Here is a 23,246-nt window from a genome sequence, read left to right as displayed (position 1 = left end):
AAAAAGAAGTGCTGGCGTCAGTTCAATTAGCCAACCGACCGTGTTCCCACTTCTGGACTCTTGTCTAAACAGGACCAAGCCTCCAGGCAACCGCAGGGCGGAGGAGCCTTCGAAGGGCAGCCCAATTGCCAGACCAATGGTGAGGGAGGGCTCTGCGCCTTCCTAAGTGCCAGCCATTCAAGCCAGGGCTAGAAAACCAGGCGGACGACAGCCCGCCCTCTGGATCTCCCCCTGTCATTCCTGAGCGTGGGAAGCGTCGCCCAGCCTGCTGCCAGCACTGAGGGGCCAGCCAGAGCTCAGGAGCCCGGATCCAGGTGCAGCGCCCCCCACCCAGCAGCATGGCTGACCAGCTGACAGAGGAGCAGATCGCGGAGTTCAAGGAAGCCTTCTCTCTGTTCGACAAGGATGGAGACGGCAGCATTACCACCCGGGAGCTAGGCACCGTCATGAGGTCCCTGGGCCAGAACCCCACGGAGGCCGAGCTCCAGGGCATGGTCCGCGAGATCGACGCCGACGGCAACGGCACGGTGGACTTCCCCGAGTTCCTGAGCATGATGGCGAGGAGGATGAAGGACACAGACAGCGAGGAGGAGATCCGGGAGGCCTTCCGCGTGTTCGACAAGGATGGCAATGGCTTTGTCAGCGCAGCTGAGCTGCGGCACGTGATGACCCGGCTGGGGGAGAAGCTGAGCGATGAGGAGGTGGACGAGATGATCCGAGCGGCGGACACGGACGGAGACGGGCAAGTGAACTACGAGGAGTTTGTCTGTATGCTAGTCTCCAAGTGAGCTGGACAGATTTGCTGCTCCAGCCCAGCACAAACGCTTGTCCGTGGCTTTGCACTTGGCAAGTGCGTGCGTCTCCGGCTGTTCTAAGAGCCTCGGTCTATTCCTCTAGCTTCACCTAGATGCGGCTTCTTCTCTGGCTAGTTGACGCAATCCACCTTTCCGCCTCGCACGCTCACGCCTACGTTCTCCTTTGATAGTCTCTCTCTCTCTCCCACCTGCTCATTCAAAATGACACCGCCTGCTTCCATGCCTAGCACACAGTGACCTCCGTCCATCAGCTGGGAGCCGAAGAACAAGCGACATCACTCTGCATGGACCATGAGCGGGGAAGACCGAGTCTGTGGCACTGACCTTGCCACTCATGGAGATCTGAGCAGTGTGGACCTCCCAGAACAGTCTGACCGTGACTCAAAGAGGCTCTCTCTGGGTGGGGACCAAGGTACCTGGGTGCCCTCACCAGACCTGAATTGGTGAAGATTCATCCGCTGCGGTGCCATTGACCTTGGTGGCTGGTGGGCAGCAGACACGCTGGCACTTGGGGGGAGGGCTGGTGATGGAGACTTTGACATCTGAGATCAGGCCTCTGAAAAATCCCTTTTCCCCATAAGGCACTTGCTCCCACCATGCTGTCTTTGCTAAGCCTCTGTCATTTCTCTTCTGAGGCTGAGAGCAAAACTGGGGTGGGTTGTGATATATTTCTTCTTATCTGGAGGGAGGGAAACTTGAATGAAAGAGGAGGGAGACTTCAGGGGGAAATAAATAAGAGCTCATTTTCCCATGTTTGTGTGTGTGTGTGTTTCTGTCTTCTTGTTCCTCTCATTCTGACTGAAAGGATCATTGCTAGGTCCGGGGTTTAAACGATCTAGGCACGTCCATTTTTGTGCTGTTTGCAAATGCAGTGGCTTCTCATACTGGTGGGGGCAGAGAAAAGAGAGAAGTCTAGCTGGGATTAATCTGGAATATTTATTTTAAATGCAATGAATAAACTCCCAAAGGTCGCAGTCCATCATAATTGAGAAGAAAGTATAACCACTGTTTCTATTTCTGCTACGTTCATCCTCTGCATATGGTGAAATGCTCTCAGAAGTCAGGGGCTGGTGAACACAAGGTGGGAAAGAATTTGTAGATGCTTCATCTTGCATCCTCCAAGAGATTGGACTTGAACTTTTCAGAGGCCAACGGGGCCTCATCTGAGAGCATTTTAGTACAACAAATGACGCATTGTTTGTGGAGTGGACATCAGAGATGGTTCCAGGTGTGGGACAGCCACAAAGCACCTGGCTGACCTTGGGAGAGTCTTTTTCCCTCTCACTCATGTTTCCTGGTGTGTAAAACACAGGCTATGGAGCTGACTGACTTAGGATTCCTTCCTGGCCTTGATATTTATTACTGCAGACGTGCTCAAATCACTTAGCCTCTCCATTATAGTAACTGAGCCTCACATCGTCCCTACTATGTGGCAGGCACAGCGCAGATGAACTCACTACCACACTGTGGAGGAATGACTGTCAGACCCCCCCTCTCCTGAGCCAGGCAGCTTCAGAAACACTAAATCTCTGCTAAGTGGCAGAGCTGGGAGCTGAAAGCACATCTGTGTCTTTGACCACTGGGCTATACACTGCCTTGCCTAAGCCCTATGCTTCCTGTCTGCACAGAGGATGGTCACAGAGCCCCTGAAGCATTTGTGGGGAATTAGAAATAGTGTCTTTAATACACCTGCCATGTCGTAGAAGCTTAATAAATGTCAGCTACAATTTCTATCATCGTTAAGGGTCCCTTCCAACTCTTTGAGGTTCTGCCCCTGTAAATAAGTAACCTGATGGAAAAGACAGGAAAGAAAAAGGCCAAGAGAGCAGGTCTCTCATGTGCCGATGCCAACTTAACTTGTGAAGTACACAAGTTAAGGTAGAATCCCACAGGGGACCTGGCTCAAATATAACGGAAATTTTAAAAGCTGCTAACCCAGAGCAGGGCCTTTTAGGCCAGGTCCATTCAAGCTAATACCCCGCCCCCCACCACCTGAAGCTCTCAGCAGTCAGAATTCGTTTAATAGCTCCAGGAATATGTGCTAGGATTGAGGGTCCAGGTGTCAATGGACAATACCATTCTGTGAGCAGAGGAGTCAAATCCTTAACTTCAGAACCTACCAAGAGTTGAAATGTTGACTTCACTACTAGGGTCAAGTGTAATTCAGATCTCAGTGTCGTTCATTGGAAGGTTCCGAAATGCTGCAGGAATGAAGAAATGGAGGTAAGGAGTGGGATGGACGCAGAGCCCCCTCTTTCATGAGTGTCAACCAATTTTGTAGTCACCAAGCACAGACCTGGTTTGAGAAATGACATTCAGTCTTCTCTTAAGGCCTGGGCCCTGATGAAGAAGGGTTTATAAATGCCAGGTCCCATATGTACAACGTGGAGCCCTGGTAGCACAGTGGTGAAAGCATTCAGCTGCTAACCAAAGGCTCAGTGTTCAAAGCCACCAGCTGTATTGTGGGAGAAAGAGGGGACAGTCTGCTCCTGTAAAGATATCCAGCCTTGGAACTCTATGGGGCAGCTCTACTCTGCCCAGGGGGAATCGGTCTCCATGGCAACACATCTTGGATCTGTGCTGTTAGAAATGTTCGGGTGACACAAAAAGTTACACACTACTAGCCCAAAGGTTGGTGGTTCAAATCCTCCCAGAGGTGTTACAGAAGACAGGCCTGATTATCTGCTTCGGAAAGGTCATTGGCTTCAAAAGCTCTGTGGAGCACAGTTTTGCTCTGCACACATGGGGCCACCATGGATTTGAAATCCACTCAGATGGCAACTAACAACATATATGCTGTCAGTGCCTCCTTTGGGACAGAGGGAATGAAGACATCTCTGGGTTTTCCACCCAGCCTCTGGCAATGAAACCCAAACAGATTATTCTGTGTGTATAACCCTATTCATTATACTGGAACCACCCACTCCTGAGTCTTAAAAGGCTTAGTCTCTCGTGAAGAATTATTTTATGCAAGAGCAGGGATTACGCTGGTATCGGAGAAAGAACTTCCCTATTATTCATATGTCTGTTTCTCAACTAAAGTCATCAAACCACTGGTCCAGCAGCTGGGCTGTGGAGGGAGGTTAGGGTTTTGGGAACGTTTGTGATACTCTCCCACCACCAGAGACAACGTCTCTCATCACACCATCTCCCTGTCCATTCTGTCATTACTCTCATGACACAGCACATCCCTGTTGGAACCCTCAGAGCAAGCCGACCCGTGATCAATGGAATTCTCCTTTTTCTACACACGGGAGATTTGAAGCCTGAGATAGTTAAGGTTTATTGTGCCAACCTGACCGATAAACACATGTGGGATTAATTGAAGGGCGGAGAGATGAAGTGGCTCGGTGAGCCTCGCCTTTCTAGTTCTCAGGTCTCTTGCTCTGAGGGTCAGACCAAGGTGTGGGGGCCTCAACCAGTTTCCTGCTTCAGCTGGCAAGGCTCACTTCCTGTGAGACATCCCTGAGGAGAAGCCACATGGACTACCCCGATGCAGCCCTGGGTGCTGGAGCAGCCACACGGAGACCCCTGCCAGCGCTGAGATGCTTACACATGATTTGGCTTTCCTCCTGCAGTCGGCATCATAGCGTGTGTTTTGTGAGATTAAGGAGGACTTTGTGGATTGGTGTTGGACATCTGGGCTAATGTTGGACTTATGGGCTTGGACAGCACTGGGTTGGGATGCTTTCTTAATGTACACTTACCCTTTAACATAAAACCCTCCCTTATATATGTATGATTTTCTGTGAATTTGTTTCTCTACTATACCCACACTAACACAAAGCCTCAGGTAAAAATGTCCCCACAGCAAAGTCTTGTGTGCTCCCCACCCCTTTTAGATTTATATCGATGAATAGTGTGGTTTGGTTGGTGTCAATACCTTCCCTTTATCATCCACACTGACCAATCTGAATGCATCTTGCTCAGTTTCATTGCTTGGCTCTCCTAACCTGCTGACTTGGGGCAGACCCAGCGAAGAGGGCATGTGATTAGGTGGACACTTGATGATTACCCTCCTCTCTGCCTCGGGTTGTGATGTCCTTGAGTGTTAAAGACTAGTCCTGACCCATCGGTCCAGAAGGTACACAGATAAGAGGCTCTGGCATGAATGGCAGCAGCGTCGACTGGCACCTCCAGGCCAAAGCATCTGTTCCTTTGACTTGGTTTCCTCCACAGAAGCCTGTTCACTTGCAAAATGCCCCTCAGGGCTCAAAAGCACCTGGCACCACTGTGAATGTCTTTCACCTCCTTTCTCCTCCACTTTTTCCTCCTTTACCCTTCTAGCTCAGTACTGCCAAAGACCTTGTCCTCGAGGATGATGGCGTGTTTGCAAAGTTATGTCACCCTAACTGCCAGGTTTCAGTCCTCGGTCTTGTTGAGTCAGGGAAAGCAGAAACCTGAGGCTGGAGCACCAGCTCGTCCTTGATCTGAAGGGAGAACATGCGAATGTAAGAGAGGAACCCAGGCCTACAGGTTAAGGCCCCCTTCTGGCCCAGTGTTCCTTCACGACCAAGACTGTGAGGCAGTTGCTCCTAACTGACATTTCCTTTTCCTATCAACCACTGAATAGTTGGATTTACACATCCCCCCAGAAGGTGGTATTTGACTGTAGTGCAGAACATTCCATCCAGCCTCAGGGGAAGGAATTTATAAATATTACCTCTGCTTTCATGCGCTTTCACCAAGCCTCCTCATAAATCAAGGCTCAGGCCTCCTGGACCTCACAGACCTATATAAAGTCACTCTGCTGATGCCTGTGTTTCCAATTTTAAGCCAAACACAGCCCAGCCCCGCCGGCTCCTGTTTATCCTCACAGATTCCACGGCCCTATTCAAAGACATCCGAACTAGCCGGCTAAAAACGGCCACTCTGTTCCCACCGGGGAAATTTAAAACTCATATATAGGGTAGAGACGACATAGGAGGAATGGAAACAACAGTAAATATGAAATGTGTTTCTCAATGAAAACCCAAAACAACTCAAACCAATGTGAAAACAAGACAAACAACTCTCTCTGAAAAAGGCTTGGGCCCAACCCACCTGCCAACCTCCTCGTCTTACTTTGAGGGTAGGAGTTTCTATAGCAACTGGTCAGGAGGGAGGAGAAAATTGGCGTTGACCAACTGGTTCCGAAGCCTTCCCTGAGCTTTCCCTCTGTGACACACGGGACAAGGTGGTCGGTGTCGGGTGGGATGGGACACATCCCACTAGTGCAGGGAAGAGAAAGATCTAGAGCTGGTCGAAGGAGATGGGCCAAAAATAGACCTGAGAAGCATTCCCTAGAAATAATCAATGAAGGAGTCCTACATTCACTGAAACGGCTTTTCCAAATTGTTCATTTCTTTCCAATGTGCTTCAGAATCACTAGATAGGAAAAAGGATCCAGGTGCTTAGTACAGAAGGAAGGGAAGTACCTGAAGGCTAAACCTCAGGTGGACCCAGGTACCTAGTACTGCCCCACAGACCTGGGTGGAGTGGGAAGTTGGGGTGGGGGGGGGCCCACACCCCTGTGTGTGGGGAGGTCAGATGCTTACAGACATCCTCCCTGAAGGCAAAATCACTGCCAGACTGCTGTCTCACCCCACCACAGGGGTGGGCCTGCTCCCTGCTGCTGGGGACAGTGGACTATTTCTCCCTGAAACTTACAACCATCAGCTTGGTTCCTGTAGGCGGGGTTTACACCCTACTGCTAAAGGTTCCTATGGAGATCCAGAAAACAGATCAAACCAGCTCAGTGACATCCAAAGTCAAACTGCCATCCTAAATCTAGGATCCGCCCATCTTGTCACATGTATACCCCCAATCCATCTTCTTCCTATGTCCCTAGACCACCCCCTCATTGCTGTATAACCTATAGTATAACCCCTTCCTGTAGCGTATGTCTTTACCTGGAATTAATGGTCTTGCACACTCCCCAAGGTATATTGGCCTGGGTTAGCAATCGAGATCTCTCTGACTCTCTCTGGCTGGTCTCTCGCTCCCTTTCTCCTCGGCTCCCTCTCCTTTAGTTTCCCTTTGCCCTTTGCCCTCCTTCCCTTCCCCCTCTCTCCATATAGACCATCAAGTGGGGCTGAGGTGAGCATGCTACTATGAAATGTGTCTGACTCCATTACTTCTATCTCTCATGCTCTTGATGACTTTAATATAATATAATATAATACAATATAATATGTATCTCAACCGCACAATTGTGCTTATCAAACCCATGATTAGTGGTGAGGGCTAGCACCACCCTCAACTCAAACCACACCCCTGGAAATGGATCACATGTAACCCTGTGAGCCCACCAATGAAACTCATCTCTCTCAGCCATCAATCATGCTGGTATCATCCAAAGTCCATTAAGTACTGAAGCCACTGAGTTAGCGGACTCCAATAAGAGAAACTCGGCTCCCACTGGCATGTACCTTGCCTCATCAATCAGGACCATGAAAAGTGCTTGCAGCCATTCAGTTAACCCTCAAGACAATTGGGTGCCAAGGTTCCTTTTGTAAGGGACTGTGGTGGCACCATAGTTAAGCACTTAATTGTTAGTCCGAAAGCCAGAGGTTCAAATTCACCAGTCGCTCTATGGGAGTAAAACCTGGTGAGCTGCTCTTATAAAGATTACAGCCTAGAAGATTCTGTAGTTCAGTTCTACCCTGGCTTGTAGAGTAGCTATGGACTGGAATACACTCAGTGATAGACAAAAACCACATTGGCGGTACACTTGAATGACTGACTAGGCTTTGGGTCCAATCACCAGAAATCCTTCAAGGGGAATACAAGTAACAATTTATCAAATAACAGGGTCTAATGTCTTAATGTAAAATGAAAGTTCTAGGCATTAAATCACCAAGATGCTAAAGGCTTAATTATTAATGTTTGTGACGTGTTGAAATACTTCAGGAACGCAATGGCAGACAACAACTTGTTTTGCTATTAAAATGGGAAGATAGGGACTTGAAGAGCTTAAATAACTTCCCCGTGGTCATATACCCAGTAAGTTAGAGTCTGAACCTAGGTCTTACTGACCCAGAAGCCTACACTCTTTCCACTACACCAGAGGGAAGTTTCTCAGGGGAAGTATGGATTGAAAGTAGCAGAATCCAACTGAAACTCTGAGAGCTACCACAGACTGGAAAGGACACTCCGTCTTATCTGGGAAGCCATATAGGAAAAACCCAGAAGGAGAAAACAGATTCTAAGCAAAATCTCTCAGGGTAGATAAGTCCTAGAGAGCAGAGAAGATATTACACAATGCTAGTGTTATCAACTAAACTGTGTTTCCCCCAAAATAAACTATCTGAAAGGGGGTGGGGGGAGCCCCTTATTTGCCATCTTAATTAGATCGATCCAAGTAGGATGAATTCCAAATCTAATCACTTCTGAGGGGTAATTTTTTTTTATAAATAAAAGCAGGTGAGACATTGAGGCATGCTCTCACGGTAGAAGACAGGTACCACGTGAAGATTCTCTACAGGCTGGGGAACATAGGAAGACCCAGGTCTACTGAGGCTACTGACAATGACAGAACAGACATAGCTGAGACCTCGAGATGTTTTTAGCCTCTCATAGTGTGAGAAGATAGATTTCCGTTCTTTAAAGATACCAAGTTGTGGTACGTGGTATAGCAACGTTAGGAAGCTAAGAGAAACAATGCAGGGCCCCTGGGAACCATGAAGTCAGAGTCTGGGTAATTTCAGAGAGAAGATTATCAAATGGTTACCACCCTACTGAGTCCTGAATGGGCCATCTCATCTCATCGCCACTCTTGCCTTGGCACTGGAAGCCAATGCAGGAACCCCAGTCATTACTTCTCCAAGGACTGGAAGCTACCTTCATCACGGGAAGAAACTTCTATCCTGCCACATATCTTTGTGACAGTAGACCCCAAGTCACAGTCCTGGGTGGACACTACCTCTGGCCAAAGATGAAGACCAGCTTTTGTCGTTGCTATAGAATTGCTAAAAACACCTGAGAACGTATCTAAATGTCTCAGCTTCTGTAGTGAACTGAAGACTACCTCCCACTCACCCACACTCATATGATAGACATTTGGATAGTGGGCACTTGTTTGCTATAAGGGAGGTTTGCAGGTACTAGTCTCTTTTCAGTTACCACAAGTCCTGAAGGATTACTGGGTCTTCCATCCATACATCATTTTTCTCCTAATCCACTGTGGATTTGGTATAAAATGAAGAATACAGCAAGTCACTGTTGTGGATTGAATTGTATTGCCTGAAAATATGTGATGCATATCTAACTCATACCTGAATATAATCCAATTTGGGATGAGGGATTTTTGTTACATTAATCAGGTGGGTTAATTAGGTCTTAAACCCACACAGTTGTTAGATATTTTAAAAAGCAGAATAGGCATAGAGAGGCAAACACAAATGGGAGAAAAATACCATACGGAGATTTCCAAGGATCAGACAACACTAGAAAAGCTATGTGGTAGTTACTTAACTGTGTCAATTTGGGACTTGAGAGGATTAAAAATGAAGGGAAGGGGTGTAGTGTGCCAACTGGGTCATAGCCAGTGAGGCCTCTGTGTGGGCATGGCCTTCTCCTGAGGATTCTGGGAGTTCCTGTATTCCTCCTTAGAGTGGGAGACACTCTTTCTCTCTGCTCACTCCCTGCAAGACATTATAGCTGATAAGACACATGGAACTACACGATTGCCCTGATGTAGAAAAGTCACATGGAGACGCCTGCCAGCACTGAGAGGCTTACACCACCGCTGGATCCACAAGACTTCCCACCACTGGCCTGCGATCTTCCTGCATTCGGTGTCACTGCATGTGTTTCATGAGTTTGAAGAGACTTTATATATTGGTATCAGACATAAGGGCTAGTATCAGATTTATGGACTTGATCTGGGCTAGGCTGGGATGTTTTCTCAATATTCAATTGCTTATGTCTATAAAGCTCTTTCCTATACACATATGAGTATCTGTGAATTTGTTTCTCTAGTCCACCTAGATTATCAGAAGCTAAGACAGAGAATTTTCTCTAGAGCAGAGAGCCTTCCATAGAGCCAACACTGAATTCAGACTTCTAGTTTTTCAAACTGTAAGAAAATAAATTTCTGTTCATTAAGGATTTCTGGTATTTTCTCTTTTATAGCAGTGCATAGAAGCAAGGAGAGTCATCAAGTCTGTATTCTTTAGATAATCGCCAGTGAAAAGGTAAGAGAATGGGTAAGTAATCCCTGCTACTTATCTGTCAGTTTGTCATAATTTGGTGTGTTGTGTGTTGTTTAGATTCTTGAAACTATGTCACTAGTATTTCAAATGCCAGCATGATCACCCAAAGTGAACGAACTGGTTTCAGCTTGCCTTTCAGACTAAGAACAGACATGAATGGAAGCAGAACTTTGTCACAGATAGTGCCAGCAGATGAGGTCCGCGGGTCAGAAGACACTCAAAATCATAGTTTATTATTCTGGGAATGACAGATTCAAGAGGAATGACATCATATGTCATCACCAAGAAGGACAGTTTCTGATCTATCTCGAAGTACAATGATAGATTAATATCTATCTACACACAAGGAAATCCAGTCAATATAACTATTATTCAAATGTATGCACCAACCATTAAAGGTAGTGATAAAGACATTGAAGAATTCTACCAAAGTCTTCAGTCTGAAATTGATCACACACGCAATCAAGATGCTTTGATAATTACTGGTGATTGAAATACAAATGTTGGAAACAAAGAAGAGGGAACAATAGTCAGAAATATAGTCTTGGTGAGAAAAACGAAGCTGGTGACCGTACGAAAGAATTTTGCAAGACCGATGACCTCAACACAAATAGCTTTTTCCAACTACACCAACAGCGGCTATACACATGGACTTATCCAGATGAAAAACACAGAGATAAAATTGACTACATCTTTGGGAAGAGACGAGGAGAAGTTCAATATCAGCAGCTAAAATCCACCATCAATTTATCACCAGTAAATTTTGGTTAAAGCTAAAGAAAATTAAAACAAATCCATGAGGGTCAAACTATCACCTTGAGTAAAACCCACCTGAATTTTTAGAACATTTCCTTTTTTTAAAATTATTATTATTTTTTAGAACATTTCAAGAACAGATTTGCTGCATTGAACATTACTAGAATGAGTGGTGGGATGACATCTGGAACGTCATATAAGAAGAAAGCAGAAAGAAAGAAAAGATCAAAGTAGGTGGCAGAAGAGACTCTGAACCTTGCTCTTACTCATAAAGTAGCATAAGTGATGGAAAAATTATGAAGTAGAAAAGCTGAATGGAAAATTGCAAAGGGCAGTGTGGTAGTCACCTAATCTGGTGTCTATTTAAGGATTAAGAGTGTAGGGGTGGAGTCTAGGCTGTCAATCTGGAGATAGCCAATGAGACTTCTTTGTGGGTATAGCCGTCTGAGATTTCTGGGAAATCTGGTACTTCCTCTTGGAGCCTGAAGACACCTTTCTCTCTCTGCGACAACCTGGGAGACATTGCAGAAGACAAGCCGCATGGACGCAACCAGACCTCGGAAGCCGGAGAAGCCACCCCTGCCAGTGCTGAGATGCTTCCAATGACACTGAATCCAAAGACTTTCTACCCACTGGCCTGTGATCTTCTGCATTCAGTGTCATTGCATGTGTTTCGTGAGTCTGAAGAGGACTTTATAGATTGATATTGGAAATATGGGCTAATATCAGACTTATGGACTTGATCTGGACTGGGCCGGGATGTTTTCTCAATGTGTGTATAAGATTTGTGATGGATTTGTTTCTCTAGTCTACCCAGACTAACCGGGCAGATTGAGAAGACAAAGTATAATATAATGAAATGTGCAAAGACCTAGAGTTAGACAACCCAAAAGGAAGAACATGCTCAGCATATCTTTTCTTTTTTTACATTTTATTAGGGGCTCATACAACTCTTATCACAATCCACACATCTATATACATCAATTGTATAAAGCACATCTGCACATTCCCTGCCCCAATCATTCTCAAAGCATTTGCTCTCCACTTAAGCCCTTTGCATCAGGTCCTCTTTTTTATCCTCCCTCCCTCCCTGCTCCCCCCTCCCTCATGAGCCCTTGATAATTTATAGATTGTTATTTTGTCATATCTTGCCCTATCTGGCATCTCCCTCCCCCCCTTCTCTGTTGCCCGTCCCCCAGGGAGAAGGTCACATGTAGATCCTTGTAATTAGTTCCCTCTTTCCAAACCACTCACCCTCTACTCTTCCAGTATTGCCCCTCACACCCCTGGTCCTGCAGGTATCACCCACCCTGGATTCTCTGTGCCTCCAGCTCCTGTATGCACCAGTGTGCATCCTCTGCTCTATCCAGTCCTGCAAGGTAGAATTCAGATCATGGTAGTTGGGGGGGAGGAAGCATGCAGGATCTGGGGGAAAGCTGTATTCTTCATTGGTGCTATATCGCACCCTGACTGGCTCATCTCCTCCCCTAGACCCCTCTGTGAGGGGAACTCCAGTGGCCGACAAATGGGCTTTGGGTCTCCACTCTGCACTTCCCCCTTCATTCACTATGGTAAGATTTTTTGTTCTGATAATGCCTTATACCTGATCTCTTCGACACCTAGTGATTGCACAGGCTGATGTGCTTCTTCCATGTGGGCTTTGTTGCTTCTGAGCTAGATGGCCGCTTGTTCACCTTCACATGCTCAGCATATCTTAAACTAAAAATAACTGAAGAAAAAAGTTCAAGCCTTGAGTTGAAATATTGAAGGATTCTAAGTGCAAAATATTGAAGGATGCAAGAAGCATCAAGAGAAGATGGAAGGAACGGAGTCACTGTCCCAGAAAGAATTAGTCTACCTTCAACCTTTTCAAGAGGATGAATATGAGCAAGAACCAAAGGTACTGAAGGAAGAAATTCAATCTGTACTGAATGCATTAGCCAAAAACAAGGCTTCATATATTGATGGAATACCAACCGAAATGTTCCAACAAGCTCATAAAGCACTGGAAGGACTTATTCATCTATGTCAGGGAATTCAGAATACAGATATTTGGAAACAGATTGGGCAAGATTCATATTTGCATATATTCCAAAGGAAAGTGACCCAATAAAATGCTCAACTTATAAAGCAATATCATTGATATCATTTTTTCAGACTTGAATTTTTAAAAATTCTATGTACAAATAGAAGGCATTGTTTCTTCTGTTGGGTAGCTGTCTTGTATAATCCATTCAAAGATCACTTCATCTAGCATGATGAAGCCGATATCCTTTTCATACTGATGGAAACACTGACGGCACACATCGAGGCCATGTTTCCGGATCAGATGGTGCCGGTTTGAGCACCCTTGGCAAAAACAGGAACCCAGGCCAAATTTTTGCAGGTAGCCCCAGTAGAGCTGCCATTGATCCACCTTGTTCCTAGGCTCTCTCCAAGGCAAAAGGCATGAGTGAATTTTTGCTGAAAATCACTCAACAATAATTGCAGCAGGTGACAGGGAGCTGCCAGAAGTTCGGGTCAGATTCAGAACAGGATATGGAAGGAATACCACTGTCGATGTCAGACAGATCTTGATTGAAAGCACAGAATACTAGAGGGCTGTTTACTTGCGTCTTACTGACTGTCCCAACAAACCAACCATGAGTAGCCTCGAGAAGAATGGTACTTCCAGAAAACACTTCATTGTGCTCACGCAGAACTTGTACCTGGATCGAGAGGCAGTTGTGCAAACAGAACAAAGGCATACTGCCCGGTTTAAAATCGGGAAAGATGTGTGACAGACTTGTATCATCTCATTATACTTATTTAATCTATTGGCTGAGAAACTATCAGAAAAGCTGGATTACATGAAGAAGAATGTGGCACCGGGACTGGAGAAAGGCTTATTAGCAACCTATCATATACACATTGCACAACCTTGCTTGCTGAAATTGAGAAAGACTTGAAGCACTTGCTGATGGAGATGAAGGATAGCAGCCTTCAGTATGGATTACCCTCAATGTAAAGAAAACCCAAATCCTCATAACTGGACCAATCAATAGGAAACATCATGATAGACAAAGAAACAATTGAAGTTGTTAAGGTTTTGGTGTTGCTTAGACCCACAATCAGTGCTCAGTAGTCAGAGATCAGGAGATGCCTTGCATTGGGTAAATCTGCTGCCCTACGCCTCTTGAAAGTGTTGAAAAGCAAGGAGGTTGCTTTAAGGACCCAGGTGAGCCTAACCCAAGCACAGGTATTTTCAGTTGCTTCATATGCATATGCAAGTTTGACATTGAATAAGGAAGACCGAAGAATAGATGTATTTGGATTATGGTGTTGGTGAAGAACATTGAAAATACCATGGACTGCCAAAAGAACAAGCAGTCTGGGAAGAAGTGCGCAAGAGTGCTCTTTAGAGGCAAGGTTGGTGAGACTTTGCCTCACGCACTTTGGCCATGATGTCAGGAGAGACGAGTCCTTGGAAAAGCACATCATGTTTGGTAAAGCAGAGGGGCAGTGACCAAGAAGACGCTCAATGAAATGAATTGACACGGTAACTACACCATGGGCGGAAGCATATTAACTGTCAAGATGGTTCGGGACTGGGAAGTGTTTCATCTTGTGCAGGGTCACTACAAGTCATAACAGACTTGATGGCACCGAACAATAGCAATATTAAGGGAAAGGTCTTTTGACAAATTCTTAGGCCACTGAACAGACTCCAGTATTTTTTTAAATCATTTTGTTGGGGGCTCTTACAATGCTAATAATAGTCCATCAATTGTATCAAGCATATCTGTACATGTGTTGCCATTATTTCCAAAATATTTTCTACTTAAACCCTTAGTATAAAGCTCCTTTTCCCCCCCTCCCTCCTTCCCAACCCCCCTCATGAATCCTTGATCAATTATATATTGTTAGTATTATTTTGAATCTTACACTGTCTGTTGTGTCCCTTCACCCACCTTTCTGTTATTTGTCCTCTTTAGGGGGTGGGATATATATCCAACCTTGTGATGGGTTCCTCCTTTCTCCCCCTTCCCCTTCCCTACCATTCCCATACCCTCATGAGATCCCTATTCCCACTACTGTTCCTGAGGGGTTTATCTGTCCCGAATTCCATGTGTCCAGAGCTCTTATCTGTACCAATGTGTGTTCTTCGGTCTAGCCAGGAAGAACTAGGTCACAGTAGTGGAAGGGAGGAAGCATTCAGGAACTAGAGGACTAATGTGTGATTTATCAGTACTATACTGCACCCTGGTTGAATCATTCCTTCCTTATAGTCCTTCTATGGGGGGGGGGGGTTGTCCAATTGTCTACATACGGGCTTTGGGTCTCCACTCCATACTCCCCCTTTCACATTGATATTATTTTTTGTCTTTGTTGCCTGATACCTGACCCCATTGACACCTCAGGATCACACAGGCTGGTGGGCTTCTTCCATGTGGGCTTATTTGCATCCCTGCTGGATGGCTGCTTGTTTAACTTCAAGCCTTTAAGACCCCAGATATGATATCTTTTGATAGTCGGGCACCATCCACTCTCTTCACCTCATTTAAGCACTCATTTTTTTCTTCCGTGATGGTGTCCAGAAAGTCAGTATCAAAGACTGCCAGGTTATGAGAACAAAGTGTTCTTGTGTTAAGGGAGACATTGAGTAGAGGTCCAAAGTCTTTCTGCTATCTTAATACTTAACATATAAATATATGTACATGAATCTCTATCCCTTGGTATGTAAACCCTGGTCCTTCTGCGGACAAGTTCAACAACCTTGAGAAAACACCTTGCTCTCTTTCAACCTCAGTACTTCTGGGGAAACAAAAACAATCATTTGAGTTGGCATATCAATGAGTAGTGCTTTGAGATGTATAGATGGTTTATCTCCAACCTTAATCATGCCTGAAAAAAATGACTTTATTACCACAGGGACTGAGATGGAGATGACAATCACGTCGAGATGAGAATTTAGACTTATAGAGCCTTAGATTTGTACAACATCTAGAGCTTATCTGGCTAATTTCTGATCCAGGGTGAAAGGTCTGGTGGCAAAATTCCAGAGAGATGGCTGGTTAGCATCTCCTTGAGTGTGCTTACCTCAGGAAGTTGCAAAGCCAATTATCCAATGAATAATTCTTATCTTGAGTAACTTTTTTTCTTATTTGGGTCTAAAATGGGCAGCCATGTAATTTTACCCTTTTGGTCCTTTTATTTAGTTCCCAAACCCACAGAAAATAAGAGCAACCCCTTCTGTTTATGGCAACACTTCAAGTAGTTGAAGACGCTATTATGTCCTCCCCACTTTACATCCTCTTCTCCAGCTAAACAGCACTTGAGTTTCTTACATGTCATACACTTGGGCCCTGTTATTGCACTAGTTGCTCAGCTCTGGACACATTTTCATTTTTCCAAGTGCCTTTTAGTGATGGGTCACTAGACCCTAGTGAGGTTTGACAGGTGTGGGAAAATACCTCCTTTTACTGAAAATATTTCTAGGGGGGAAAGTCTGGTGTGTGTTTTATTTCTTAAAAGTTTTGACGATGGGTCCTTGTTCAAAACCTATGCCCTTCATTCAACAAATATTGTTGAATTGTGTGTGTGTTTATGTTCACATGTGTGAGGGCATGCCTACCCCAAAGCTAGACTTTTAGGGACATAAAGAATGAGACCCAAGGATTATACAATTACTAGGTTGATCAGTAAACAAATAGTTGAAAGATAAAACACAAGCGATAGAAAAATATTCTGGAAGCAAAGAGAAAAAAGTGCCTGCCACTGCTCAGTAGAGGACTGATCTGCAGGGGCAGGGGTTGTAAAGCTACTAGAGGCTGAATATTAGAGGGGAAGAGGGAAAGTAGTTTGGAAACTTGGACAATACTAGCCCAGTAAGAAATGATGGGATGCAAGTTTATAGCAAAAAGGGTAGTACACAGTAACAGGAGGAGGAAACTTGATGACAATATAAAGAGAAAATTTGGTGGAAGTTTCTGGAAAGGAAGAAATAAGAATGACCTGGGAAACTGGGTTGCCAATATCAGCCTCCCTAGAGCAAAGAAAGGGAAAGGCTTTTATTTTATTTTGATGGATGCCAGACAAGAGAGGAAAGACAAAAGGATCAATACCTTGTTTAATCTTAATGAGTTGGGGTAATGGGACTTCCAAATAGAAGTATGAGTTTGGGGCTGGGTTGGGTTGAGGATATGGGAGCTATGGGTTGAAGATATTAGTCAAGTAAAGGAAGACATAAAAATCAATGAGGCAAAAAAATTTTTTTTTAATCAATGAGGCGACACAGAGGCAGGGGTGAAATGGGTCAAAGATGGAATCTTAACTTGAGCCCTGTGCCTTGCTCTCCTCAGATCAGGTGACCTGTCCAGTTACACAAGGCTCATACTTTGGGTCCCCAACTTGGTTTAATGCTCTGCTGGTACTGTCTTGAAATTCTCAATGCATTTTTAACAAAGGGTCCTGCGTTTTCATTTCACACAGCACCTCACAAATTATAGAGCTGGTCCGCTCATCCTAATATCCTTAGGTCCCAGGGAAGGGTCTGTCACCTGAGTAGTGGTTCATAAATATGTATTTCATATAGAAACCTTGGTAGGTGATTATGGAAATAGACACCCTCAAAGTTGTAGTCAAAAGGAGGGAGAGAATGTGGGAGACAGACAACAGAAAAGTGGATGAAGGGAGACATCAGTCAGTGTAAGAGATGAATAAATAATAACAATTTATAAATTATTAAGAGTTCTTGAGGGAGGGAGGTTGGAGGAGGGGAATGAGGAGCTGATACCAAGGGCTCAAGCAGAAATAAAATGTTTTGAAAATGATGATGGCAACACATGTACAAATGTGCTTGACACAATGGATGGATGTATGGATTGTGATAAGAGCTGTATGAGACCCTAATAAAATGATTTTTTTTAAAAGAAGAAATTATTTTAAACATCAGAAGAGAAGATTTCAATTAGTTTTGCAGAATAATCTCACAACAGCACAGATTTTGAGATGTTCACAGGGGAGACCAGATGAGAGAGCATTTAACCTGTGCATCAGTGTCTGTATTTGGTGAAGTTCCTATCACGGGAAAAGCTTAGAGTAGATCAATAAATGCCTAACGTTAGGCATTGGTGCCATTTTAGGCTGTCCCAAGAGACACCAGCTGAATTTCCAAAAACCTAGGTTATCTAAATAAAATGTGGGTCAGACCTCCTCCACCTAATTTTAACTAATTTCCCCAAAGAATTTTTAGCTCTTGAATCCAGAGAGTTTGCAGCCTTTTGCCAATCCCAGATTCTGTACAATCACACTTAAAAAAATAAATGGTACTCCCAAAGGAGGCTGGAGTAAGACTCTATTTGTAACCCCAAACCTGTGAGGAGACTTTAGTTCAATCGCTATGTAAAGGGAACAAAACCCCAAAGGCTTGGGTGGAGAGCAAATGTTTTGAGAATGATGAGGGCAACGAATATACAGATGTGCTTTGCACAATGGATGGATGGATGGATTGTGATAGGAGTTGTATGAGACCCTAATAAAATGATTTTTTTAAAGGAAAGGAAACAAGAACAGGCAAAGAAGTTTGGCAACAATCAAGCCCTCTGTTTCCAATAATTGTGGGGACATCAGACAATTCCAAAGAATGGCCCAAAAGGGGGTGGTCTTGAACCTAGAACACAGGGACTTTCACGCTGCAAGTAAAATGTGACATTGGCAGATGGTCCCTGTAACATTCTCCTTGCTAACCCTCCATAAACTTTCTGAGAAGGAGAATAGGAAGTAGGGAAAAGAGAAAAGGCCCCCTCCTACCTGACCCATTGTTCTCCCTGGGATTTCACCTTGTTCTGGCGTCTGGTATCAGGAAGACAAGAGGAGCTATATTGGTGGTGTCTGGAGAAGGAAGAATCAGATATTTTATTTCAATATTTATTCCATTCATCCATCCATGTCTACACCTTACAGCTCTTTGTTCAATGTCTGTTTGTTCCAGGCACTTTGCTGGGTACTGGAGAGCGTGGAGCCTGTCTTCAGGTAGCTGATGTTGAGTGCTGCCTTCCAAATAGCAGTGCCACAGACGTCTTGCAATAAAACTATCTTCAGCGTTGAGAGTGTGATCCAAGAGAGGAAGGGGAAAACAAGATGTACAGCGCATTTCATAGCCAGCAACGTTACATCAACGTGAATTTTCTTGGTGGATGAAGCTTCTTCTAGACGTTCATGAAAACTAAACCCTCCACTTACTGTTGTACACCGAATGATTGTGCAGGGTTTCCTGCAATCCGGCTGCTGGCGCTGTGCATTTCGCACCTCCTTTCTCTTCTACTACTTCCATCCTCCTGGGGACCGGCCCCACAGGCTGCACTCCCAGGCACTAAGACCTTAGAAGTGTTCCTCTAGGAAGGAAAACAATGTGTGGAAACGGATTGGGGTGGCAATTGTACAATACTGCTTGATGTGATTGAACCCGGGAATGATATGATATCCGTATTGATAGCCAGTTAGTAATAATTTTAAGTGTTCCTGAAGCCAGCCCTACACCAAGACAAATGGCAGGCAATGAACTATTCCCAGATTGCCTACAAACCACCTTAGTTAGTGGAAAAAGGATTGGCAATCTGACCTGATTGCCTGGAAAAACAGCTTCCTTTCTCAGATTTTACAAAAACAGATGGCCATGCACACACCGTGTTAGGGGTCCCTCCCCCCCCAGGAGAGGGGCTCCAACAAGAGAGAGGACTGAAGGCGAAGCCTAAGCTTAATTTGCATCTTGACTAGGTATATTCTTGGTGAATGACTGGGTCATGTGGCCATCTGCTTAGAACCTTTAAATGTTCTCGATACACATTTTTCACTGTAAAGCACTGAGAAGGCATCTCAATAGCCTAGACTCTAGGCCCTAGAGGTTAACTCAGGCCTCTGTACAAGAGCCTGAAACACAGACGTACACCAGGCCTTTCCTAAATGCCAATAAAAGGTGTTGCGAAACTAAACTGTTCCTCTTTTTTTAGCTCCTCCCCCTCCTCCTCCTCCTCCTCTTCCTCATTCTCCCCTCCTCCTCCTTCTCCTCCTCATTCTCCTCTTCCTCACTCAGCCTCCCCTCCTCCTCATTCTCCCCCCCTCTTCATTCTCCTCCTCCTCATTCTCCTCTTCCTCATTCTGCCCCTCCTCTTCTTTCTCCTCCTCCTCCTCCTCCTCCTCTTCCTCATTCTCCTCTTCCTCTTCCTTCTCCTCCTCCTCATTCTCCTCTTCCTTCTCCTCCTCCTCCTCCTCCTCTTCCTCATTCTCCTCTTCCTCTTCCTTCTCCTCCTCCTCATTCTCCTCTTCCTCACTCTCCCCCTCCTCTTCCTTCTCCTCCTCCTCATTCTCCTCTTCCTCATTCTGCCCTTCCTCCTCATTCTCCTCTTCCTCATTCTGCCCCTCCTCTTCCTTCTCCTCCTCCTCCTCCTCCTCCGCCTCCTGTGTGGATTTTCTGTCTGCCTCTGTCACGCTGTTCAATTTCTCTTGATTCCTATCTCTCACTGCTTCCCATTCTCTTTGCAAACCGTCTCATGATTTCCTTTCCTCTTCCCATTTTTCCCTTTATTTTAGGCTTACATGGCAATAGTCCCTGAGTGCCTCAAAGGATGGTTGGAGGTTTGAAGAGACCCAGCGCTACATCAGAAAAAAGGCCTGTCAGTCTGCTTTCAGAAGACCACAACCTCGAAAACCCACTGGAGCAATTCTACTCGGCAAGACCCGGAGCCACCAGGTCAGTCAGAATCGACACGACAACTCATGATATGATAGAATATTAGTTTATTCCCCTCTTTCCTCCCCTCCTCTTCCCCCTCCCTCTTGCTTTTGCTATGGTCTCTCTTTTTTTAGTCTTTCTCCATCCCTTTATCAAGGACTCTTTTTCTCCCCTTACATTGGTAAAGTAAAATTTCCCTCTGGAACTACTGGCTTGTTCCCCCCACCCTAACTTTTTTCCCTCTCTCTTAATTTTCCATCTTTCCTTAGGTACCTTTCACTTCTCTCCAAACACAACACAGCCACCATACCAAGCTAACAATTTGTCTCCTACTTATTCATTAATATTGTGAAGAATTTGATCTTATACTAATTGCTAATTGCTGTTCCTTCCTGTGGCACGACTGCTTCGGAATGGCCTTTTCCGTTCAGGCAGCCCAGCAGGAGCAAGGCCAGAAACAGCAGGAGCTTGTCCCAGGGCTCTTCCTTTTGTTTGCCCAGCCGCTGCCCTCCAGGGGAAGGGTTCAGGCACTTCCTCTATCTCAGCCACCACACAGAGGCCAAGAAGAAAACCATCTGCGTGTTTTCTGAGGGTCCCACTTAACCCTTTGTTTTTCTCTAACTGATTTTGTCTGACTTTCTACAGACATCTGTATCCTGCATGCCAATCACTCAGCCAACAAGTTTTACAGGAACACCCTTGGGGAGCGATGAAGAGCAAAACAAAGTCTTTGTCCTCCAGAGAAGTTTCTCTAGGTCCATAAACACTAAACTATAGCCTTCAAACAATCACTTGTTGTTGTTATTGCTCTTAGGTGCCCTTGAGACAGCCCCAACTCACAGTGACCTTGTTTCTAACAGGACACAATGTTACCCAGTCCTGTCCCCTCTCACAACTGTTGCTGTGTTTTATTTAACTTGTTGTTCAGCCAACAGGCTAATTCATTTGATTGGGGATCTCCCTTTTTTTTTTTTTAACTGACCCTCTGACAAGCATGAGATGCATCTGGGAACAGAGAAATAATCAAGTGTACGATGCTGTGGAAGCATCAGGGAAGGAAGAGGCCAGTGCAAACAGGAAGAACCCAGAAACGTGGCTGGCAGTCTCCAGGTCCTGAATGAGGCCTGCTGCCCGCTAAATCTTGATAAAAGTGTAGGTCACTGTAGTTCGCTATAAGAGCTCAACAGAGCACAAACAATTTTCTTTTCCGCAGAGACTTGGAACAAACTTTATTTTGACGTAGAGTTTTCTCTTCAGGAAGGTCCATATGGAGGGGGGCGGGCAAATGAAGACATGACCAATCTAGGCTCTACAAACTGTCTCCAGGCCAACAGTTGATCACCGTCCTGACAAACATTGTGCCCGGTAAAGAAAAGAAGGCCAAGGAACCTAACTAACATCCTTGAAGGAACTAAAATTTTAAATGCTAGCGTTGCCCACAGTAGCTCCTTTCTATAATCTCTGCAGCTTTGGTGGCATAATGGCTAAGTGGCTGGCTGCTATCGAAAAGGTCAGCGGATGGGACCCACCAGCCACTTCAGCAGAAAGGGTGGAAGTCAGGATTGCCATTGCGAGTTTCTGAGCCTGGAAGTCGCAGTGGGAGCCAACAGTCTCATCTTGCCCCCATGGAGCAGCTGGTGGGTCTGAACTACTGACTTTGTGGGTAGCAGTTCATTCATAACTCACTACGCCACCAGGATTCCTTGGTGCTGTGACGAGGGGGAGAAGGCATAAGGCTAGCACTGTCCCTTACCTCTCATACTGGTGGTCTTTGATGTTTTATTTGCCAGACCCTGTTGAAAGTAACATAGGAATTACAATAGCAAACAAAATAGACAATACGTTTATCCTCATGGAGCTGCAGAGTTTTTGAGCTAATTGCCGTAATAAATTCATTGTGGTATTTATCGAGGTTGAAGATGATAGAGTGGAAGGCAGGTGTAAAGCAGAGAGCACTAGAAGCTAAGTCAAGAGAGTTGTTTTATTTAAAGATAAGCAAGTAAAACCTATGATGGGCCTTGTAAATAGTCACCAGATTTAGTAACTCAAGGCTATCGATGACTCTGACAAGGTCAGTTTAAAGGAGTCGAAGCTAAAGTCTGGGGTAGCGTCTTTAAAATGACCTCTGATGTCTCTTGTTAGATGTTCTTTGGCATTCTCCTCGCCATTCATCAAAAGTTGTTCTGTGTGACCTATAGAATATGGCAGAAGTGATGGTGTATGGTTTCTGAGATTAGGTTATAAAAATCTAAATATTCTATTGTCTTCCTCCTCTTCCTCCTCCTCCTTGCCTCTCCTTCTTTCACTCTCATATCCCTAGTTCCGGGGGAAGTCAGCTGTCCTGTTGGAGAGACATTCAGGCAACCCATGAAGAATCTCTTGTGGGGAGGTACTGAGATCCCTAGTGAAGTAAGCAGCAAGTAAACGGAATGAACTTGGATTTCAGATTTCAGGTGACTTCAGCCCTGATCAACAGCTTGGCTGCAATCTCATGAGAGAACCTAAGTTAGACCCACTCAGTTATGTCTTCCAGATCTCATACCTACAGAAACTGTAAACTAATAAATGTTCATTATTGTAAGGTGCTACAGATTTGAATGATTCGTCAGACAGTAATAGGTAACTAGTACAGCAGGAGCTACCTGTTTTGATATACTGAATGGAGTAGGTTTAAGTTTTTAGTTCAACCCTTCCTACTTGAAAAATGGGATACACTCACTGAGTGTGTCCTCGGGCTGCCATAACAAATATACCACAAACTGAACGACT

The 23,246-nt window shown here is 45.0% G+C and overlaps 1 protein-coding gene across 1 annotated transcript; it reads left to right on the top strand.

The window, feature by feature from the left end:
• Positions 1 to 338: 338 nt before the first annotated feature.
• On the top strand, positions 339 to 788 carry LOC142451315 (calmodulin-like). The gene has a single exon (XM_075553180.1). The coding sequence runs from the start codon at positions 339 to 341 to the stop codon at positions 786 to 788; it is 450 nt and encodes a 149-aa protein (XP_075409295.1).
• The last annotated feature ends 22,458 nt before the right edge of the window (positions 789 to 23,246 follow it).

This window comes from Tenrec ecaudatus, chromosome 6 (assembly GCF_050624435.1).
Source record: "Tenrec ecaudatus isolate mTenEca1 chromosome 6, mTenEca1.hap1, whole genome shotgun sequence".
Lineage (NCBI taxonomy): Eukaryota > Metazoa > Chordata > Mammalia > Afrosoricida > Tenrecidae > Tenrec > Tenrec ecaudatus.
The sequence above is the reverse complement of the archived record's forward strand: the minus strand, read 5'-3'. Positions and strand labels throughout refer to the sequence as shown.